The sequence below is a fragment of the Triturus cristatus genome, chromosome 7 (assembly GCF_964204655.1).
Source record: "Triturus cristatus chromosome 7, aTriCri1.1, whole genome shotgun sequence".
Lineage (NCBI taxonomy): Eukaryota > Metazoa > Chordata > Amphibia > Caudata > Salamandridae > Triturus > Triturus cristatus.
In genome coordinates this window covers 1,200,255,580-1,200,278,487 of record NC_140590.1, presented here as the reverse complement: position 1 = coordinate 1,200,278,487, position 22,908 = coordinate 1,200,255,580, and the positions used below count along the sequence as shown (strand labels likewise).

Below are 22,908 nucleotides of genomic sequence, written 5' to 3'. Positions count from 1 at the left end.
ATGGCACTTAGCAAAGTCCTCCCAAATAAAGCTCCAGGCCTAGACAGGATCCCAGGTGATCTATTTAAGAGCGAGCCGGACATCTGGGTCCCCTATCTATATGGTCTTTTTAACGCAATTCTAGCTGGAATGCCGCTACCACCAACTTGGGCTGGTGCCGAGATCATACCAATCCATAAAAAGGGCTCTCCCCTTGATCCGGCAAATTATAGGCCGATCAGCCTAATCGATTCCGCCCAGAAGATTTTTGCGCGCATTCTTCTAGGGAGATTACAAACCTGGATGGATGAGTCCAATATTCTAACCCCTCTACAGGTGGGCTTTAGAGCCAAAATGTCAACTGTGGACCAACTGTTTAGGTTACAGATGATCCACTGGAAATCTATTACATTAGAAGGGGGCAGCCTTTATCTCACGTTTGTAGATTTAAAGTCTGCCTTCGATATGGTGGATCGTCGCAAGCTATGGGAGCTGTTAAAAGGGATGGGAGTCCCTCTTTATCTCTGTGACCTACTAGAGCGATTACATAAAGACACCTTTGCTAGAGTTAGGTTTGGATTAAATGGAGAACTCACGCACCCCTTCGGAGTAGAGAAGGGAGTAAGGCAGGGATGCGTACTAGCTCCAACCCTTTTTTCCCTTTTTCTAAATGGGCTGGTCGAGGATATCCTGGCCCTAAGAGACATAGACGCACCTAGGCTGGCGGGTAGAAAAATACCTGCATTAATGTTTGCAGACGATACCCTGCTTCTGTCCAGGACTCCCATGGGGATGGAAAGAATCCTGGATGGTTTTGCTTCATTCTGCAGGAAAAGGAACTTAGTCATTAATGTGAACAAGACCAAATATATGGTCTTGCACGCAGACATTACAGACCGCCCTACGCCAAAACAGGATGGTCTGCACTTAGAACGGGTGAACATCTTTGACTACTTGGGCTTGACCCTTAACAACAAAATGAACTGGGGCGCCCAGATCTCAAAAGTGAATCTCAAATTTGTACAGATAACTGGGGGAATTATAAAGATTTATCAAAATAGCCCACTTAAGTTGATCAGCCCACTAGTGGAGATATACAAAGCACAGGCGAGGGGGCTGGTGACCTACGGTGCTGAACAATGGGGCAACAATATAGTCCAGATTTTAACTAAGTCAGAAAACCAATTTATTAGACAACTACTGGCACTTCCTATGAGCACTCCTATGCAGCCGCTCAGGATGGACCTGGGCATACAACCCATTGCGGATCTGGTCTCCTCAAGACCGGTAATGTATTGGCGCCGACTATGGAGTACTCCCGAACTTGCTAATTTTCGGGAGGAATTGAAATCTATCTTGTTGATTCCAAAGGCAGGTGCCATTCCCTGGTTAGCATTCGTAAAAAAATCGCTGAGGGCAATTGGGAGAGAAGATCTTTGGCTCACACCTGAGGAGTCATGCCCTCTTCTTTCAAAAAAGTCTCTGGCAAAAACCCTGGAGGAACATAATCTGACCCAGGTTTTTCGATCAGTGAATAGCCCTCACCTGACCTCGGTATTTCTCGAGGTAAAAAATGGGTATAGTTTTGAGCCTGCATTAGATTTGATCCACCCGGTTATTGCCAAGAAACTATTTATACAATTTAGGCATGGTTCTCTTCCTCTCTTCTCGAGAACGAATAAGTGGGCTGGTTTCATTAGACAACCCTGTCCTGGGTGTGGTGTCCCTGAAGAATCAGAGGTTCATGTTATTTTTTTTTGTGCAGCCTATAAAACCCCCCGTCGAAAATGGATTATCCAGCTCGCAAAAAACTTGGGGGCTAGGAACTATAGAGACCTGTTTAGGTTTTTGAAGTATGATCCTTCTCCCTTATTTGTCACGGTGATTGCCAAATTTTTATTTTCAATGTGGCTAATCAGAAGACGATTACTATTACATTAAGATAAATCCTGTGGCACTATCCACCCTTAATATAGTGCTCTTTTTTATGTGCTTGTTTTTAGGTTCTTATTTTTACTTTTTTGTATCATTTCCTTATATTTATTGTTCATGTTTTATTGTGTTTTATGAACTTTTATGGCTGATAGCCGAAATAAAGTTTTCTGACTGACTGACTGATATTTCTTTAAGTTACTGTAAAATGTAATTTTAAAGTGAATGGTTTCTTATGAGCTTCACTCTACAGGGCAGTCTAAAAAGACCACATAGTGAAACAGAGTGTTTTTCAAATAAGTGAAAAAAGAAATCAACTCATATCTGAACATTATTGAACTGACCCACCTGTCTGATTAGTAATGGATCCTTCTGAACACTGGATGCACTCAAAGCAACATCTTTGCTTCCCCTCCAGAGCTGATTTTCTATATCCTGGAGTACAAGACTTGCTGCAGATCGAAACAGGAACCTGATTGTTAAAATCAAACAATTAGAAAATGTGCTATCTCAAAAACTTGCATGCCCAATCAAAAAAAGGCTAATGGCCTGATTTAGAGTTTGGTAGGTGGAAGGTGGAAGTGCATCGTTCAGGATGGAAGAGGACATCTTGTCCACAATCTTGCCGGACTACCACCTGCCAGATTCAGAGATCACCTTCAGCCTAGCAGTGATCTCTGAATCTTCAGATAAACATCTGTTTCATCTTTTCCTCTAAAGCCAGAAAGTGATGGGGAGGCCACATGAGGTTGTGTTGGCTGTGCACCAAACTCTTTGATTTCAAAAACACACTCCAAAGTGGAAGTTTGTTTTTGATAAACAACTAACTAATGACCTCCCACCCCTGGGGAGTGGGGAGGGTCATTATTTAAACTTTCTCTCTGTGACTGCCAGTGTTTCCTGGCTGAGACAGACATTAAAAAAGCCATTCACTCCAAATAAGGCAGGGAGCCCGATGGCGTTACTCTGACAGCCCCTACTCCACTGTCAGAGTACGTTTTGCAACACCAGAGCCAATGGAGACACAGCCATTGGAAAATTGGCAGTTTGCCCAACTCAGAATTTAGGCGGCAGATCAAAGGTTAGGTCATGTTTATGATGCAGTACCCTCTCCGCCAAACTCTAAATCAGTCACCAAGCCTGTACTTAGAGTATTTTACAAAAAGCAAGGGCAGCTCTCAAACCAGAGGAAATCTGGGCATTTAATGTTAACAAAACATAGCAGTTTCCCTGGTGTAACTTAACTTATACATTTACAAATTTGCAAAAATGTACTTAGAGCAGTAAATGAAGACAGAAACCTAAAGCACTCCTCTCAACAAGAGTATATTTAAACCATGATCCAATGTCAATATGTAAATATACAAAAACGGTTTGCGACAAAATCACATAATATGGTGCAGATTTACAAGCCCCTTGCGACACATTTACGCCGCCGTTGCGTCCCTCCTGAAATGCAGCGGCGCTGTAAACCATGTGCTATGTTGCGCCTTATTTACAACGTGACGCATCTAGGGAGATGCAGCACGTTGTAAAGCCCTGCGCTACATTAAACCTGCGTCAGGTTTAATGTATGCAGGGTGGACGTTCCATCGGAAAAAGCCTCGGAAAAGTGACGCAGTGAAATCTACAAGATTTCACTGAGTCACTTTTCCGACGCTGCTGCGTCAAAACCCTGCGCCTGCCTGAAGCAGGCGTAAGGCGTGACGCAGCATGTTAGATATGGGCAGCCCCTGAGTATTGCTGGAGTTGCGTCACGCTTCCGACACGACTCCAGCAATGTGCTGCCCTTACGCCATCAGATGCGTCACATATCTGTTTATCCTTGCGCCACGATGCGTCGCATTTACAATGCGGCGCATCTGTGGTGGCGCAAGGGTAAACTTGCGTGACGCATCTTACCTGGAGCATCCCTGCTGATATGCAGGAATGCGCCAGTCCTTGTAAATCTGCCCCTGTAAATATATTAAAGGCGCACAGTGGTCTCAGTGAACAGAAATTACATGGAAGTGTAAAGATTGCACCAATAATTGACAACAACTTTCGTGCATGAAACTCCAAAACACACATTTGAGTAATTGCCACTCAGTAAGTTGTTGCAATGCAATTAGTGTGTTAGCCTGCCAACGACGTTTCAAACTCTTTCATGAGATAGAGTTCTCTTCACGAATGTATGAAAATTGGGACCTGGGAGAAAACAATCGGCAATTACTATATGGGTACAAAAATGGGTGGGTGAATTGTACAGGATGTAATTGATTGTTTTCACAGGGTAATCATGGGGGAAAGTAGACTCCCCAGAGAGAGGAAATTGTACTGCCAGGGCGCGGAATGGCATCAATTCGAGGCAATCTTATTATTGTTGATAAACAACTAAAAAACCCGTCACTGTCAGTGGTGCCAGTTTGGATACGGAAGGATTTGTGGCTTTGGCCAGCCTGGTGGGTCTGGTGAGTGCGTGAGACCTGTTCTTGAGGGAGCCTGGAGCCAGGCAATTATGATTCCTGGTAGCCGCAGCGGTCTGGCATGGACAAGCAACAGTGTGGGCAAACTGCCAGTGTCCATACTCTTCTGGCATCTGCCTTGAGGGGAGGAGTCAGAAAATATGGCCAGGAGCCACATAGAGCAGTTTTCAGACATCAATAAAAATGTAAAGATAACTCTGCTGATTAATGTTCCTGCTGTAGAGGGATGGAGTTTTGTCTAGTGGCAGTTTTAACTCATCTAACATAGCACAGATGATAAACACGCCTACTGCAAAGAATGTGTATCATGAAGGTCACAGAACTGTATTTTATTTGGATAGCTCAGTGGGTTGCAGCTTTTGTTATAGAGATTCTTTTGTTACTTGCAGTTCATAAGTTACAATCGAAAAATAGCAAAGTGAGGTATGAACTGCCATCAAAGAGCTGCATGGAAACTGCAAGGTACAGGTTAGAAAGCTATGTTTTTTCCCAGTCTTTCTTTATCCTAATGTCGCTAAAAAGGGTTTGTTTGGGTGAAAATAAAATATTATTAGTAAATCCAACCCTAACCACTGTATTAAGTTATGAATCATCTGTTTGTGCTTCTCCAGTCCAAGCACTCTTAAAAAAAGTTTATACAAATAGGGGTTGAGGCAATATGCTACCACACCTACCATATCTGTGGGAAAAGTTATTAATCTCTTTAAATGGTGCACAGAACTGGAAGATTAGCCCCTTTTAACTTCCAAAAGAGAAAATATTCTCCTTACACATTAATGAGTTCCAGCGGTTCAGCACCACAAATTAACAATGTACATCATTCTTTGTTAATGATAGTTTAGCACAGTTATTGTATAAATACACATATACAGTACATTTAATTCTCAAACTCCATCAGATTTGTTTTGAAGATAATTATATATTCATATTCGTCTTCTTTTATTGTTCCCTTTAAAAACAGTAGCCAACATGTTTCGTCCCTTTGGACTTCTTCAAGGCTCTATTTATGATCCTTCTTAATGGGGTACTGTGATGGTATTTGTGATGTTGTTAGTGTATCGCTGTTCACGTGAATATATTTTGTATTAAATCCTCTGAAATTCAACAAAAGCATGCCAATTCCTGCAATGCACCATTACGTGAAGCAATTAAAATTTTTGTTTTCGAGACAACCAGTCAAAGACTAGTCGGAAATCGCTGATAGCATTTTCTTCAATCTATGTTTGTGAGTCCAAAAGCCAAATCACGTCCTGTGGTGGCCCTCACCACAGGAATCTAAAAAAAATGGCTACCAGTATGGATGATATTTGAATCCTATACCTAGGAGTCATTTTTGTCTTATGCAACATTTTCTGTACACTAATTTAAGTACACATGATTCGTTGTCTCAGTGTGTGTGTTGTAAAGTTCTCTGACTCCTTACACTGGTATGAGAGGCACTTTAAAACAAATAAAAAACATGTGAGAGAGGAGCTTTTGGGAGATGAGCGGCACAGTTGGGGAGTGATCGAAAGCAACATTTTCAGAGAAGGATGGTATTGGGAGGGGGCACCCAAACATATTGTCACATTGGCATTGAACTGTGTACTATCATCATTTACTATGCTTTAAAAGCGAATACAATTGAATATATAATGACAAATGTGGTGTAGCATGCACTATTTGTGCAATTTTCTGCCGGTATTCCCAGAATGTTGTTGGGGGAACCCCCCCTTCATTCCCCCTTGAAGTGGTCAGGCTCACTCACTTGCTCACTGTGCACCATATGGTGGTGGTCTGACAAAATTTGTCAGGGCTGCTTTGGGTTCCAAGTCCAGGCATCTGAGAAGAGCATGCCTCATACATTCATGAAAGACACAGATCTTCTGTGCGCACTAAATTGTAAGCCACTTGGGCCCATATTTATGACGGTTTTGCATCACCCTGGCGACACAAAACCTAGGTAAGATTTGTAAAGCCACGCAGGGCCACATTTCATGGCCCTGCATGGCTTGATAAATCTAGAGTAATGCAAGGCAGCACAAATCGTTGCCTTGCGTTATTCTGCCCCAAGGAGGAATTCCGTGGTGGAGTGTGGGTGTTCCCACGCATCTACCCTTGGATTTTGGTGCATTCCCAGTGCGTTGGACTGGCTACTGTCAATCAATCGAAGCAATGTCAATCAAGTACAAATTAATGAGACACTCAGTAAGGAGCAGCATGTACAAGTAGCGGATACAATTTATCTTTAATAAAGCATTAACATGGATACATGTAAAAGCAATAATAGTTGTACATAGGCAGAATGGTTATATGCATTTATAATGCAGCATTGTTACAATAATAGAGCAAGAAAAAAACAAGCTGCGATCTCTCACAATGCAGTGGGTCAATGCACAAAAGTAATTTTGTAACTGTGAGCAGCAAAGGAAAGTCTAGCCTTCCACCCCGGGTGCTTAGCTTAATATCGTAACAATGGCAGAACAATCACAGAACTATATATGAGCATGCTGCATAATGCTATCACACTGATGGTGACATACCTCAGCAAAATAGTTGCATGTACATTTATAATGTAATGATGCAAATAAGAAACAGGTAAAAATGCAGTAAACCAAAAGCCCATGAGTAATTCTGTAACACTGGAGAATATAACCTATCAACTAACAATAGTGGGACAGTGAAACATACACAACCTTTCAGCCAACAATAGCAAAATGGTCACGTCTAATATATGTATCTGCATGGACAGTGCAATGCGAGCACAGTGACAATGAAACACATAGTCTTAAATCAGTTGCAATGCAGCTAAAGGCACACCAATAGGAAACTAACAAGTCAGGATAAAGCAATAGAGTTCTGCCCTTCTTCTCCCCTAGAACTTAACTTTCCACAATGCCAGGAAGCCTGCTCCAACCTATCCAACACCCTCTGTGGGAACAGCACAACTGGGGGGGCAGCAGCTTGGGCTTATGGCAGATCTGCAAGACTCCGTCAGTGAGCTTCCACTGAGGCAAGAGCAGCCCCACGTTTATATATTAGAATTTGACTTACACCACATTCAGTTCCCTTCTCACATGTTCTGTGCTGATATCAGTATTTACAACTTTTCTCTCCCTAATACTCATCAATCATTCTCCCAGGCCCACTCGGGGTCAGTACATTCTCAACGGTATGTTTCTCCCACGATCCACCTGTCTGCCACAGTGTATCATAAACAGTCCTTTTTCACAGTACGCAGTGTTTATGGAATGTCCTAAACAAGCATCGGAAGATCAACGAGGCCTGATACCATTAATAAGGCAACGTGGCAGCACATTTAATTTTGTCTAGTAGAAATAGCAAAAAAAGTGACACAAGATTCTCTGCTAGCGCTGCATGGCACAAGGGTTTTCTGGATGCATTTTCACTCATCAACACTGCCTAAGCTAGTTAACCCTTTCATGTCACATTCTCTTCCGCACACTATTAACTGTATGCTACACCCAGATTTACCGTTAGTGGTAGACCTGGGAATGCGTCAAAATGCTATGCCTCCCCAGGTGAGGCGTAACAAGGAGAATTATCTTTATTTCTCCTTGTTTTTCCTCTTTCTATCTGTGTTGTATTCTGTAGCACAAATAGAAAGAGGAAAATGCCTCTCAGGATTGTTTCTGTGCAGAAAGTTGTCCCTTCCTATGCACAAACAATCCTGCCCCCACAATGCAGGCACCCTTGCCACATGAGCCAATGGTGCCTGCATTGGAGCTAGGCAGCCAAAAGTGCACCAGTGCTAGGAAAGTACGGGAATGCGCCATATAATGTTAAATACAGTGTATTCCTGTGCTTTCCCATTCACTCAGTGCAGCAAGTTGGCTTGCTGTGCTGCGCTGCAGGACAGATTGATAAATCTGTCGCTTGGTATCTACACAATTGTACCAGTGACATGTTTGGTATTTTAACAATATCTGTCTTATTGGGTTTTAGACAGAATATCAGAAACAGAAATATCATGGACCAAAATATTGTGTCAAGAATATTGAGGACACAAATATTGTAAAGGTAAGTTTCTTTAGCTAAAGTATGTTTTACTATAGATAACCGCACATGTGTGTACCTTGAAGATATATATATGTATATTCAAGGTATGTAGATGTGGAGTTTAGAATACTAAATCTATACTTACTTATTTGCACTTACCTTCTCGATATTTTGGTCCTTGATATTTTTGACACAATATTATGTCCACACGATAATTCTGTTTCCGGTATTCCATCAGTGATCCATTTTATGGCAAGTCAGTGATGTATTCTAAGCGGCTATGACATGCCACAGAGAGAGGAAGACCAGGATAAGAGGTGAGAGGGAGGAAAAAAGGTCCGGGAGAAAGGTGAAGAAAGAGGCGAAAGTAAGGAGGAAAAGAGGGAGTGAGTGCGATCAGAAGGGAAGAAGGTAATCAAGGATAGAGAGAGAAGTTAAAGGGGGAATGGGGAAGAAGAGAGAAACAGAGGAAAGGTAGATAATAGAGAAAGGGAAGTAGGGAGACATTTGACATGAGATGGAGGAAGGGAGGACTGGAAGGAGATAGAGGAAGATAGAGTGAGAGAAGAGAGGAATAGAGGGAGCAGGAAGGGAGAGTTGGAGAAAGTGAATGCTTAAAGGAAGGAGTGGGAGAGAGCTAGAGTAAGAAAGAGGGAAAGAAAGGGAGGGGGAAATGTAAAGGATAGAGAGGGGGAACTAGAGAGTGAGATGCAAGGAAAGGGGGAGAAAGAGTGAGACAGAGACTGGGAGAGGGAAAGAAAGAGAAAGGGATATGTAGAGAGAGAGAATGTGAGGGAGAGAAAACAAGGCAGAGGTACAGAGGCAGACGAGGGAGAGAGAGAGAAGAAGGCTGTGAGAGGAAGAGAAAGGGAGGGAGAATGAGGAAGGGAGAGGAAAAAAGAGGGAGAAAGAGAGAGATAGAGATGAGAGGAGATAGAGAAAGATAGGGAGAGAGAAAGAAAGGTAGTACATGGGTGGAAGTGAGGGAGGCAGAGGGAAAGGGATGAGAGAAAGTGAAGGAGAAAGATGAATGGAGTGGGAGGAAGGAAGAAAAGAATGAAAGGAGCAAACGAAGGAGGGAAAGGGGAGCAGGAGAGGGATGGAGACAGAGGAGAGAGCGAAAGAAAGGCAGTGGGAGGAAAGAAGGGAAAGAAGGGGGAAAAGGAAGAGAAAGGGAGGAGGAAGTAGGACAAGAGGGATTGAGAGAGTGAGAGAAAGAGGGAATTGAGGGAGAGGGGGAAGGAGAGAGGGAAAAAGTGGAAGAAAGAGAAGTGGATAAAGAGAGAAGGAAGAGAGAAGAAGTACAAGGGAGGGCCAGAGAGTAAGGACCACAACAGGAAATGAGGGAAAGGAGAAAGAGATTAAGGTAGAGAAAGAGAAAGAGAAATAGAGAGTGGAATAGAAATGGAGGGAGAGAGATGGAGAGGGAAGGAAAGAAACAAATAGAATAGTGGAAAAAGAGAAAGAGAGGGAGAAAGGTTGCAAGAGGGAGGAAGGGAGAGATAGGATGGGAGAGAGTTGGAGGGAAATGGAGCAGAAAATACAGGGAGTTCAAGGTAAGGAGGCAGAAGGATGGAAAGAGAGAGGTGAGAGATGGGGCTCAGGGTGGCAGGGAGGTATGGAGGTATGGATGTAGACAGATAGAGAGAAAGGTGCAGGCAGGGAGGGAGAGGCATAAAGGGTGAGAGAACATAGGAAAATCAGAAGAAAAGGGTGAGAATGTAAAGGTTTGAGAGGGAGAGAAAGGAAGAGAGAAGGAGAAAGGGACAGGTAGAGAGAAAAGCTGAAGAGAATTAATGACATTCCAACTTCTTGATACCATTCAATCTGCAAATTATGAGAAGTTTATCCCTGCATATGGCCTGTCTTCAATGTTTGCTATGGGCCACACCCACTATGCCAAGTGGATGCAAGTGTTCATTAAAACACGTGTTGAGCTGAAAACAAGAATTCCAGATGTTTATGAAGAATTTTCAAATGGATATTTTGTTGCTTGTAAAAGTGTTTGACCTTATTCCTGAATATCTCATGATCAGATGCATGAGCAGTGTAACAAGGATATCAAATCAGATGGGGTGGTTGGTATTCTTGATAATCATAGTACATTGATGAAATGGATGGTGTCTTGCCCTCTAATTTCCAACTTACTGGGACAAGTCAATGAAGAAATGGGATTCAGTGAAAATGAAAATAACTGTGTTCACCATGAAGACAGCGTTTTTTGCAACACTTGAATTGTAAATGATGTTAAGAAACTTACACAAGTGTTTTCACATGATAACAGAAATCCGTTTGCCAGTGGTATTGGCAAAAATCTTATGAATATTGCATCCAATTTAATCATGAGTGATAATGCAAATAAATCTGTGTGCATTGCTGATGACTTGGGGGGAACTCAATATGGAACGTTTGTTCACGAACACCTGGTACGCTGCAAAAAATCTATTTTTGAACCTATTCCTAGAAACAAGCTATGTTTATTTTATAAGGTAGCTCCAAGATCAGTGAACCACAAAGTGTCCATTTTAAAAAGCGACTGCTGACTTTTCACTAGACTTTATATTGCTTGCCAAGATAGAGAAGCAGACTTAAAGGATTTTTTTGCTCATGAGATTCTTGATTATCCCCCATCACTTCCCGAGGGAGGTTTGCTAAGAAAAGGGACAAAGTCTGACATCTCTTGTTTGAAAAAGCTTAATGGTGCTGTAGATAACATGAAAAAGATTCCAGACACTGCAAGTTGTGCTAATATGTATGGATCAGCAATAACCCATTTCTTAAAACCTGACAACGTACCCAATCTTCGAGACTAAGGCACCTATATATTCCAACCTTATGTAATGAACATACTTAAAAAATCCAAACTAGTAGACATAGTTTTGACCGTCAACTCTGTGTAGTATGATAGGGCCTGTTTGGTGTTGGTACTCACTCTTAATGGTAATATTCTAACTCAATAGTAGTTGCTATGGTGCTCAAGGGAGGGGGAACGACCCAACCCCCCAAATATGCGACCCCTGGGGATCTACCTGACATGTACGACCATGCCTGAGCACACACAAATCAGTTATCTTTTTCTTAATTACAACACCTGTATTCACAATATTAATCAGATTCAGATTCTTGGAGTTGTGTAGTATTTGACCGTTATGTAGAGGGGTGTCTGAAAAAGGAAGAAAGAAATAGGTGAGGTTTTGGGCCATGCTATTTTCTAAAAGGTTCAACAAGTATACCAAAAAACTGGGCGACTTTTCTACAAAATAAAGAAAACAAAAATTATTTGTTTCAATTCTTGGCTTTTAACTTTTTGAGTCTCAAGATTCAAGAGGGTAAAATTGTAGTACTGACAAAGGATGATAACATGGTGAATATTCCAGAAAATCTGAATGTGTCTGAACTCAGACCATGTTATGAAGAAGAAGCTGATACCAGAATACTATTACATGCAAAACATGCCAGTGAAGGTGGCCAGAAGTCTATACCTATACATACTGTTGATTCCGATGTAGCATAAATTGCTCTTTATGCATTTAGCAGCTTAAATCTTTCTAATTTGCGGATTGATTTGGCATTGGGAAACATCAAAGGCTACTGCCTATCCATGAGTATGGTAATAGAATTGGAAAAAGTGTTTGTGATGCTATTTTATTTTTCCATGCATTTATAGGTTGGGAAACTGTCTCTGCATTTGCAGATCGTTGGAATAAAACAGGTTGGGAAACATGGCAACATTTCAGGCTATCAATAAAACATTTATTGAGCTCTCTCGCTGCCCACCAGATATTTCAAATAACATTTTCAGTCAGCTTCAGCGACTTGTAATTAGATTATACAATAAGAACATTAAAACAGATTCTCTTAATGGGTATTGAAGAATGATGGTGAAGAAACTTAATCTCTCTCTAGAAAATCTGCCACCAAGTGAGGCTGCTTTTTTACAGCAAAGCAAGAGAGCTACTTTCCAATTCTGGATATGAACCTCTGTGGTCACTTTTGCCTGATGCTTCAAAACACTGCTTGTTATGTGTTGATGTAAAACATTGTGTATCCATGCTTGTAAATGTAAACAATTGTCTCTTCCAGGTACTAGCCTTTGTGTTTGTGATGGACAATGCATTCAGGAGGACATGTTTTAGATGACTGACCAAATTGTGACATTTAAAATAATTGTTGACTAAAATACCAATGAACATTAACCCCTTCGCTGCTGCGGACATTCCGCTGCAGCGCTGGGGGGGGCAGGGGGGCAGCGCGGTGGGCCTGTGCTCATGACGGAGCCGCTCCGTCATGAGCCACAGTTGAGCTGTGCTCATGACGGAACGGTTCCATCATGACTCCGCCCATTTGCATTGTCGCCCCGCACAGGCGGGGAAACAGCGCCGCGCAGGCGGAGCGGCCGCCGACAGGATTGTCATGACGGAACCGTTCCGTCATGAGCACAGCGCAACCGTGGCTCATGACGGAACGGTTCCGTCATGAGCAGGGAAGGGGTTAATAACAGTATCATTTGTATCTTCATTATTTTTCAATAAAAAAGGTTTTAATGTTTAAATGTTACAAAATCCGTTTTTATATTACACCCCAAAAAATAGCAACAATATGCAGGGTATCATTTAAAATGTTGTAATAGACTTTTGGTACACCCTGTATATGGGGCCCAAGTGCCCGAAAAATAGTAACAACATAAACTAGACATTTTTTGATGAACCATGATTTTGTTTGAAATTTGTATCTTTAGGCATTCAAAATTTAAAGGGGTGAACAAGCTATGTGGAACACACTGTATATCTACAATATATCTACATATTTATCATAGCATACTGAGTCAATTAAATTGCAACATTTTTTAATTCCTTGGCTAAAAAACTAATTACAATTATGGGCTGGAAGACCAATATTATATTAATGATAATTTGCTGACACTTGCGGCAGCCATTTTGTATTATGACATTACATGCCTAAAATGGGGAGTCAGATTTTTGGGATCTATATCAGAAATCAATGTTCACATGACTACCTAACACTGTGTGAAGTGCCATATTAGTATCACATTTTGCTTGATTCTGGTGGTCTTTGACTCTAAGCAACCTCACTATTTGGCCTGGACTGGATCATTATCCTCACATAGGACCACGATTGAATAGAAATGTACCCTTGCTTGATGGACACAGACTTTGATATTCAAGACCAGTCCACTACAATTCACTTTCATTTTGTACTTGTAAATATTTGTCACTTGTCACACTGCACAATTACTTTGTGCGCACTTTCTATTGATGTAGCTCAGATTTCATCTGGATTCAGGCATTGCTTTATATTTGTGCTTCAGACAGACTGCATTTAAAATGACATGCAGATTTTGGTGCAAGTGAAAAACACATGGCCCATGAAACATGAAATGAGGCCTAGTCTAATGCTTTCAGTCTGAAATGCTTGTGCTGAATTAACATTTGTTTTTGCAGTGTAGAGAAAAATCGTGATTTCAGTGGCCTCTTAAGCTTTAAAAATGATCATGGAATGTGTTCTCTCTTCTACGCTCCTTTTCCTTGTAATCTACACTCCCTGTTTCTGTCTTAAGAGACTTTGGCTTTGTTGCATATTTAAACAATGCATATTCAGTTCATAACACATCTTTTTATAATGTGTATTAATTAATGCACCAACACTGCATGTGGGGCTAAAGCATTTTGCATGAAAAAGCTATCTAAAACATTAGAGCATGTTGCTATAAGTATGAATTAACTGCTTGTGCTTTGAAAATTAACACTGGTGCATGTTTATGCTATGTTGTACATTGCACATTTTTGCATGTTGAGCACAAATAATAGAAAAGCTGCTTTAAATTAATAGCTTTTCCTAGGTAATAAATAATACAAGGTATTAGTATGGGGGAGGTAAACAGAAAGGGTTTTTATTTCGTAAATGAATACTCTTTTTGTGTTTGTTTTGTTTTTGGACCTAAGATAAAATGGCTGCCTGTGAATCCAGCAAGGCTGTGAATTGTATTGAATGAGAGACACATGCGCAGAACCAGCTACATACTACCAAGTGCCTCAAGTGAAGACCTGGTTCAAGGCCAACATGAACTGTACATTCTTGTTATCCTGCCAATGTACCAGTGTTTGTGGAATGTGTCCTTCCTGCGTGCAATGTGACAGTAAGGAGGAAATGGACCGAAACATTCTTTTCCTAGTAAATGTTGCTAAAACATAATTATATTAATCATTAACGCTTCTTTTGTTAAAACCGAATTTTCAATGAGAACAGGATGGTGAGACCGTCATGTCATCTATGCTAACCAATCACAGTACGAGTTTTACTAAAACTGCCACATCATTAGTGTAGTCAGCCAAGAATTAGAGTATAAATAATGACCTCTTTGGAGGCGTGTGGGCTTTTAGGAGAGAGGAGAGGCAGCAGATGAGGCTAGACATAATATGGGTTAGGTACGTGAACGTCGCAGGTGCAGACTGGGAGGAGATTGCGTCCGAGGAGAGACAGAGGGAGGTGGGGGTTCTTGCTCATTTTTTCAGAGAGGCCTTGCACGTCATATTTCTGGCAAGTCAGATCACATTCCTCTGTGGTCAGTGAAGGAGGGGCCTTTTCAGGAGCAGCCTCTCTCTGTGAAGCACAGAGATGTAGATGAACAAGACCAGGGCAGAGTATGCAGCTCTTAGAAAAGGTTTAGATTTAGATGCTAAAACTTTAAGTTTATGCTTTGACTAATTATCTAGTTTTGAAAAGATTTATTTGTCTTATGCATTTATTTCTCTTTATGGGAGATTTTTGCCAATTATTAATTATTGATTAGCCTTGCCAACTCACTCTTGAATTATATTTTCCTGAACTCTTTAAAGAATTCTGATTGACATTTGATGCCTCATTCCCTTCCTTTATGGAATGTTCTGTATGCAACCTATAAAATGTTTTGTATTAATTCTATTTTTCCTATTTTAAATTCTGTAACCTGATTGATATTTGACTAATGAATAAAGGGTCAGAGAACTGTAACTTTTAACTAGAAAATAAAACTCTTTAAAAATACTCACAACTCTCTTGGCTTAAATATTAATTGCATTTTTTATTTTTCAAGCTTATGTAAAGTCTCCTGAAGGTAATATACAGTGGCAAGGGTCGAGTACCTTTACAGTGGTAAATTTGAGGTAAATGAGGTTTTGCATTGAGAAATTACTGTGAAATTACCGCTGGATCACTATCACCGAACGGAGTGACTGCTATTATGATTTGAATGACTTGTGTACTATACAAGTACCCCAATATATACAAAAATAGTCGAATTTGGCTCTGGAGTTGTATTTCTTTTTTCCACAGAAATTGTTTTGCACCGATGTATGTCTTGCTTGCTGTTTGATTGCATATGTTTTCCTAGTTTAAATTGTTATAGCTACAGGACCATTTTGTTGTCTATACTAAACTATACCCAGGCCCTGCGGTCCATTGGGTAGCCCCTTTGATTTTTAATCACACACAGTGATGGACACAGACACATGCATTTCCTCAGTGCCACTGATTCAGACACCCACTCACATACTCATAGATGCCGGCTCACACATAGAGGCATACACAACGATACACATTTACATACCACCACTAACTCAGACTCTCGCTCACATACTCATAGATGCAGACTGACACACAGAGGTACACACAGGGGCACACATTAGCACATCACTGATGACTCAGACACACACTCCTTTACTCAGAAATGCATACTTATTGCAGATCAAGAGCAAAATAAAAAAAAAACAAGGAGAGAGTGCCAGAAAGAAAAAGTGTAAAAAAATAATGTTAAAGAGGGATACAGCGATGCATTGAAATGGAGGGAGGAAAAGAAATAAATAGCAAGGGGAATGTAGATAGTAAAACAGGATTTAATATATAAGGAGAGAGTATTGGGAGAACAAATAAAGCCTAGTAATACTTACCTATAAAAAGACAGACAAGGTAAAGGTGCCGATGTATTATTTTTTAGCAAAACATAGAACAGCAACTAAAGTTGCTGCATTGTGTTACACATTATATGCCCAGCACCCACCCCATATCTAATCATGTTTTTGGGGGCATCCCGTGCATCATTGATCGGCTTCTCTTGGTGCACACACCAGTCCGCCCCTTTTCTACAGACTTCCAAAGAGGGGAGTACCAGCAGCCTCCAGGCACAGGCAATATCCCTTTGGGCCACCAATGTGGCTTCTCCAATAAATGCCCTTTCCAACCTCAGACCTCCAACTTCCTCCAGGAGACCCAGTAGGGCCATCCGAGGACCAGGATCAGTGTGGTGGCCCACTACCCCAAAAGACAAACAATGCCAGACAAGACCAGACCATTTGGAAAAAGTAAACTGCGGGGAGGGTGTACCTTGCACATGCGACCTGGGCAGCAAGACCCATTCATTGGTGAGGTTAGATATGTCGCGTGGAAATTGTTGACCTGCCATCCCACCTTTCCGAAAAGTTGGTAACTATGGATGTAGTCTCATTATACGCAATAAAAAGGATTTATTCCATGACCCACAATATTTCCTCTAGAAAAACAATATACACTTCTATGAACACAAAATAATGCTACTAGGAATGATCAACCTGTGCTTAACTAGCAATCTATTTTTATTCAAGGAGGTGATCTATAAGCAAAAACGTGGCACAGCAGTAAGATTTTCCTTTTCTATGCAGATTTGACTATGTGCTGGTGGAAGAAGGAGACTAAATGAGGTGGTGAAATTCCTGAAGAAAGTGATTATGTCTCTCTGAATAATTTGTGAGCTGTTGATAACATGGGATGAAACGAAGGAGGGATTTGCCCAATATCACAAACAAGTCAATAAAAACACCAACTGTTTGAAATTCATACATGATATACCTAAATAACGTGTTGTATTTCTGAATACAGAAATAATTATCAAAGATGAATTGATTGAAGCAACTCTTCATAGAAAACCAATTATGACCAAGAATATATTTGATGGCAACAGTTTCCGTCAGCCAAGCTTGAAATGCAGCATTACATTTGGAGAATTTCTCCAAATGATATAGAATACTCCAAGGAACAAGACTTTGTAAAACACTGGCAAATAACACAAAGAAGAATTGAAGCTCAAGAATATCCCCATAAAGTTATCAAAAAGGGCTTGAAAAAAACAGCAGGAGAAAGGAATAGATTTGATCTCGTCAAGGAATGAGATAACAAGAAAGCAACACAAAAAGGGGAAACATGGAACCCATCAGAATGATGATAACATACTCACATGAATCAAATCAACTAAAGAAAATACTATTGGTCAATTTTGTAGTTTAAAATAAATCATAGGTAATGCACCGATGATCACCTTCAGGAGAGCTAAGAGCATAATAGAAAAACTGGTTCATAGCCAATAGAGACATTTCAGAGGTGAAACACACTCATAGGTGAAAGGAAAATAATTTTGTAACAGCAGTACCTGTAAAGGTGTGCACTATTGCAATAAATACAGAGGAATTCAAAGCATCTACAGGGCACGTACAGAAGATCAGGACAAAACTGATATGCAAGAGCAAATTTGCAGAATACATCATCATGTACCCTTGTGGGAAAAAGTATATTGGGACCACCACATGTGAACCCAAACTGAGTTAAAAATGGTGACTGGTTCAATTGATAAAGGCTGTTGAAACAGCTGAAACGCATATTGAAAACCGGAGCTGCTGCTAATGAACAGTGCTGCTTGTATTCATGCCGTAATTGTTTGCACCAAGGTGCGAATAAAAGGATGAATTTTCTGCTCTGAGTGGCAGTTCTGTTTCAAGTGGGAGAGAAGTGTTGGAAGTTGTTTAAAAGGCATTAGCAGAGACGCCTTAACTGTGCAGCATCTACATTAAGGATGCAAGCCGGAGAACCGCACAGACAGAGTTTTGCACAAGACCCTCTTGGCGGGTACCGAACAAGGTACGTGAAGCCCTCTTTCTTGAATTTGGAGAAAGCACCGATGCCAGGAATAGGACACTGAAGAGTATACTCACAGTACGAAGCTAAATGAAATGAAGTACCAAGAAAATGTGACTGCCGTGGTAATGAATATATAAAAATCGGATACAAGTGGATGAGTTTTTGCACTGCATTGAATAATGAATTATACTATTGTTGAAATGAAAGAAGGAGCAAAATTAAGCACCAACTTGGGGGCAGATTTATGACGACTGGCGCATCCCTGCATATCAGCAGGGATGCGCCAGTTATTATGCGCCACAGCTGCGCCACCATGGATGCGCCGCATTTATAATGCGGCGCACCATGGGGCAAAAACGGCACAGATGCGTGACGCATCTGTGCCGAAAAGTGGCGCATTGCTGGAGTTGCGTCGCAAGCGCGACGCAGCTCCAGCAATGATCTGGGGGGCCCTATCTTTACAATGCTGCGTCAATCCTTACGCCTGCTTCAAGCAGGCGCAGGGTTTTGACGCAGCATGGTCCTAAAAGTGACTGAGTGAAATCTTGTAGATTTCACTCAGCCACTTTTAGGAGGCGTTCCTGCGCCGGAACGCCCCCACCTGCCCTGGAACGCCTACATGTGGCGCAGGGCTTTACAACGTGACGCATCTCCCAGATGCGTCACGTTGTAAATACCCCGCACCATGGCGCAGGATTTGCGCCGCTGCTGTGTCACAAAAGTGACGCAACGGCAGCGCAAAAGTGGCGCAAGTGCAACATAAATCTGCCCCCAAGTGACTACAATGACTTGTATCTCTATCCCAGTTTGGGAGTATAAACTGAGCAAAAAATGGTGACTGGTTCAAATGATGAAGTCTGTTGAAACAGCTGAAACAGCTGAAATGCGACTTGAAAACCAGAGCTGCTGCTGATGAACAGTGCTGCTTGTATCCATGCCGTAATTGTTTGCTCCAAGGTGCGAATAAAAGGATGAATTCTCTGCCCTGAGTGCCAGTTCTCTTTCAAGTGGGAGAGAAGTGTTGGAAGTTGTTTAAAAGGTGGTAGCAGCGATATCTTAACTGTGCACCACCTACGTTAAGGATGCAAGTGTATATATTTACTAAAAAAACAATTACATGGACATTAAAGTTAGGAAATGGAATTTAAGTTTTTTTTTCGAAATTCACACCTTTCTCTAAGATCAAGAATGATTTGATTAGTGGTTGTGAGACAATGCCCTGTCCACTAAGACCTTTCTAGTGTGTGTGTGTTGTAGTGAAATGTGTAAAAATGATGTCTGCACTAAAAACTCTTTCAATGTTGATGAATGGTGTTGTTGTGGTTTACGGTGTGTGTCTGTGTGTTTCGGATCACTGACGAAATATCGAGAAGAAGAATATCGAAGTGCCAAAATATCGAAGGAAAAATATAGAATGCCAAAATATCGAAGCCCTATCTCCAAACAGGTAAGTACAAAAATATAGAATCCAAAATATCGTTGTAAAAAATATAGTTGGTCACAATATCGAATTATTTTAAATGTCTTAAAATTAATGTAAAATTAATGAAATAAAACATATAATTATCTGAAACATACTTAAAAATACTTAAATGACTTTAAAATTAATAAATAATTAATGTAAGTAAAAAAATATTAATAATACATATATATTAACGTAATATTAATTAAAAAAATGCAATATTTTTTGCGTAGGACAGCGGGCGGGTAAAATTTACTATTACCACTCCAGTAAGTGCAATTGTAGGGAAAACGTTGAATAGCAGGAGGGTAAAAATTACTATTCCCACTCCAGAGAGTGCAACAGTTGGGAAAGTGTTGGATAGCGGGAGAGTAAAAATTAGTATTCCCACTCTAGACAGTGCAATAATAGGGAAAGCATTGGATAGCGTAGGGGTAAAAATTAATATTCACACTCCAGAGAGTGCAACAGTAGGGAAAGCGTTGGATAGCGTAGGGGTAAAAATTACTATTCCCACTCCAAAGAGTGCAACAGTAGGGAAAGCATTGGAGAGAGTAGGGCTAAAAATTACTATTCCCGCTCCAGAGAGTGCAACAGTAGGGAAAGCGTTGGATAGCGTAGGGGTAAAAATTACTATTCCCACTTCAGAGAGTGCAACAGTAGGAAAAGCGCTGGATAGCGGGAGGTCAAAATTTACTATTCCCACTCCAGTGAGTGCAACAGTAGGGAAAACGTCAAATGGCGTAGGGGTAAAAATTACTATTCCCATTCCAAAGAGTGCAACAGTAGGGAAAGCGTTGGATAGCGTAGGGGTAAAAATTACTATTCCCACTCCAGTGAGTGCAACTGTAGGGTAAGCGTTGCATAGCGTAGGGGTAAAAATTACTATTCCCACTCCAGAGAGTGCAACAGTAGGGAAAGCGTTGGATAGCGGGAGGGTAAAAATTACTATTCCAACTCCAAAGAGTGCAACAGTAGGGAAAGCGTTGGATAGCGTAGGGGTAAAAATTACTATTCCCACTCCAAAGAGTGCAACAGTAGGGAAAGCGTTGGATAGCGTAGGGGTAAAAATTACTATTCCCACTCCAGTGAGTGCAATAGTAGGGAAAATAATAATTTAATATTTTATTAAAAATAAATAAATTATTAATACCAAATAAAAATATTACAATTAATTACCAATCACACAATATTTAATAATTAATTTATTATAAATACCAATTTTTTTTTATTAATAACCTATTAATAATTAATTACCAACCAACTAATTTTCAATACCAAAAATTAATAAATAAAAGTAATACCAATTAATAATTCATTAAGAATAAATTAATTAGCAATATACAAAAATTATTTCAATAATTAAATATTTACAATTAAATTAATTCCCACCGTATTCCCCTCTAAACGTTACCCGCTACAAATAATAAATTAATACAATTAACATAATTATCAATTAAACAATTAATACTAATTAATTACCAATTAATACTAATTATTTGCCAATTAATAATTAATCAACAACCAATTAATTTTCAATACCAATTAATAATTACCTAATAACAATTAAATTACTTGCCACCCTATTCCCCTATAAACCCACAACCCGCTACAGAAGTAAAACACAAAATTAAATTAAAAATAATTAATAATTCCTAAAAATTATTATTTAATGTACTATAATTAAATTACTTCCCACCCTAATCCCCTATAAACCCACAACCCGCAACGGAATTAAATTACACAAAAATTAAATAACATAAAATTCATTACTTTAAAATATTCAAACATACATTCCAAAATGTATACATACTTTTAACACATATACTAACACTTAAAACACTATAAAAAAAATCGATATTTTTAACAACTATATTATGACTGTCGATATTACTTACTTCTATATTATTTACATCGATATTTTATTTCTTACCTGATTTTCGATATTCTTCACCACTATATTTTGGCAATTCGATATTCTGTCCATTCTAAATTAAAAAATAGATATTCTGTCCTGTCGATATTTTGAATTCGATATTATGTCTGTTTACCGTGTGTTTTCATACTTTGTTGATTAGTGATTACAGCATCAATTTCCACCTAATTACCACCTAAGTGGAATATAACTATAAGGTATTAAAGCAGACACTAGCAAATGTTTTGCAAGGTCATCTAGAATAATACAATGGAAATCGATGTGCAAGTGACTGTATGTGTGTGTGAGTGGGTATATCAGTGAGTGTGTAAGTGTCTCCATGGATCTATGAGTCTATGTGGGTAGGTGTCTGCATATGTAAGTAGGTGTGTTAGTGAATGTATAGGAGTACATTGATCATCAATTGATCATCCTAGCTGAATTACCATGCCTCCCCTTAATCATACCCTTACAGCACCGGATACACTCATCACTAGGCACGGCCCCAACTGTTGGACTATCCTTTACCCTCCCAACCTCTCTAAAAATGCTAAGAAGAACTTGAAACACAAACTATTAATATGTCACCAAGAAGCCTTATTTGTTGATAATTATCTTAGTCTCACATCCATTATTAAAACTAACTACATCTTTTACTCCAGACTCCCCTCTAAATGTAAAAGTATCTTCCTACACTACCTCCCCATAACGAAATCTTGCAAAATCCAATATGGTTTGAAACTGTCCACCACCCCTTCCTCCACTTTTTTAGGCGAAATTGCCATCTCTATTTTTAAATCCGGAAATATCCTCATACAAGCCTCTGAAAACCACCTCACCATCTTTGAACACCTTATTCGGTCTACTATCTTCTCCTTCCCATATCTCTGCAGCCTTTCAATGACAGGAAGTCCTCCCGGCTTCGCCCCTTTTGATGCCAACCCCACCGCTCCCTTAGCATCCTCTCCCTCGCTTGACATTTCCACATCATACTTAGCCACTCAAACACTTTCTCCCCTCACCTTATCTGCCTCTCCACCTTCTCCTGATATTCTGTCATCCCACTCAGCCACCCAAACCCTCTCCCCTCCTCCTCACTCTCTCCCACTCAACCCTAATCACTCTCTTCTTACCTCTCATTCCACCCAGCCCCCTCAGTCTGATCCCTCTACTCTGATCCCCCTACACACTGCGCCCCTCATACCAACCCCCCT

At 40.3% G+C, this 22,908-nt stretch overlaps 1 protein-coding gene across 1 annotated transcript in view; it reads right to left on the bottom strand.

Annotated features, from left to right (window-relative positions):
• The window catches only part of LOC146811596 (vomeronasal type-2 receptor 26-like), a 35,756-nt gene extending 13,082 nt beyond the window's left edge, over nucleotides 1–22,674 (bottom strand). Inside the window, exons 1-2 of the mRNA XM_085615077.1 lie at nucleotides 22,534–22,674; nucleotides 2,260–2,383 (exon numbers count right to left, since the gene is read on the bottom strand). Coding sequence (XP_085471203.1) covers nucleotides 2,260–2,383; nucleotides 22,534–22,674 — 265 coding nt within the window. The remainder of the gene's footprint in view (nucleotides 1–2,259; nucleotides 2,384–22,533) is intronic.
• Between the last annotated feature and the right edge of the window lie 234 nt (nucleotides 22,675–22,908).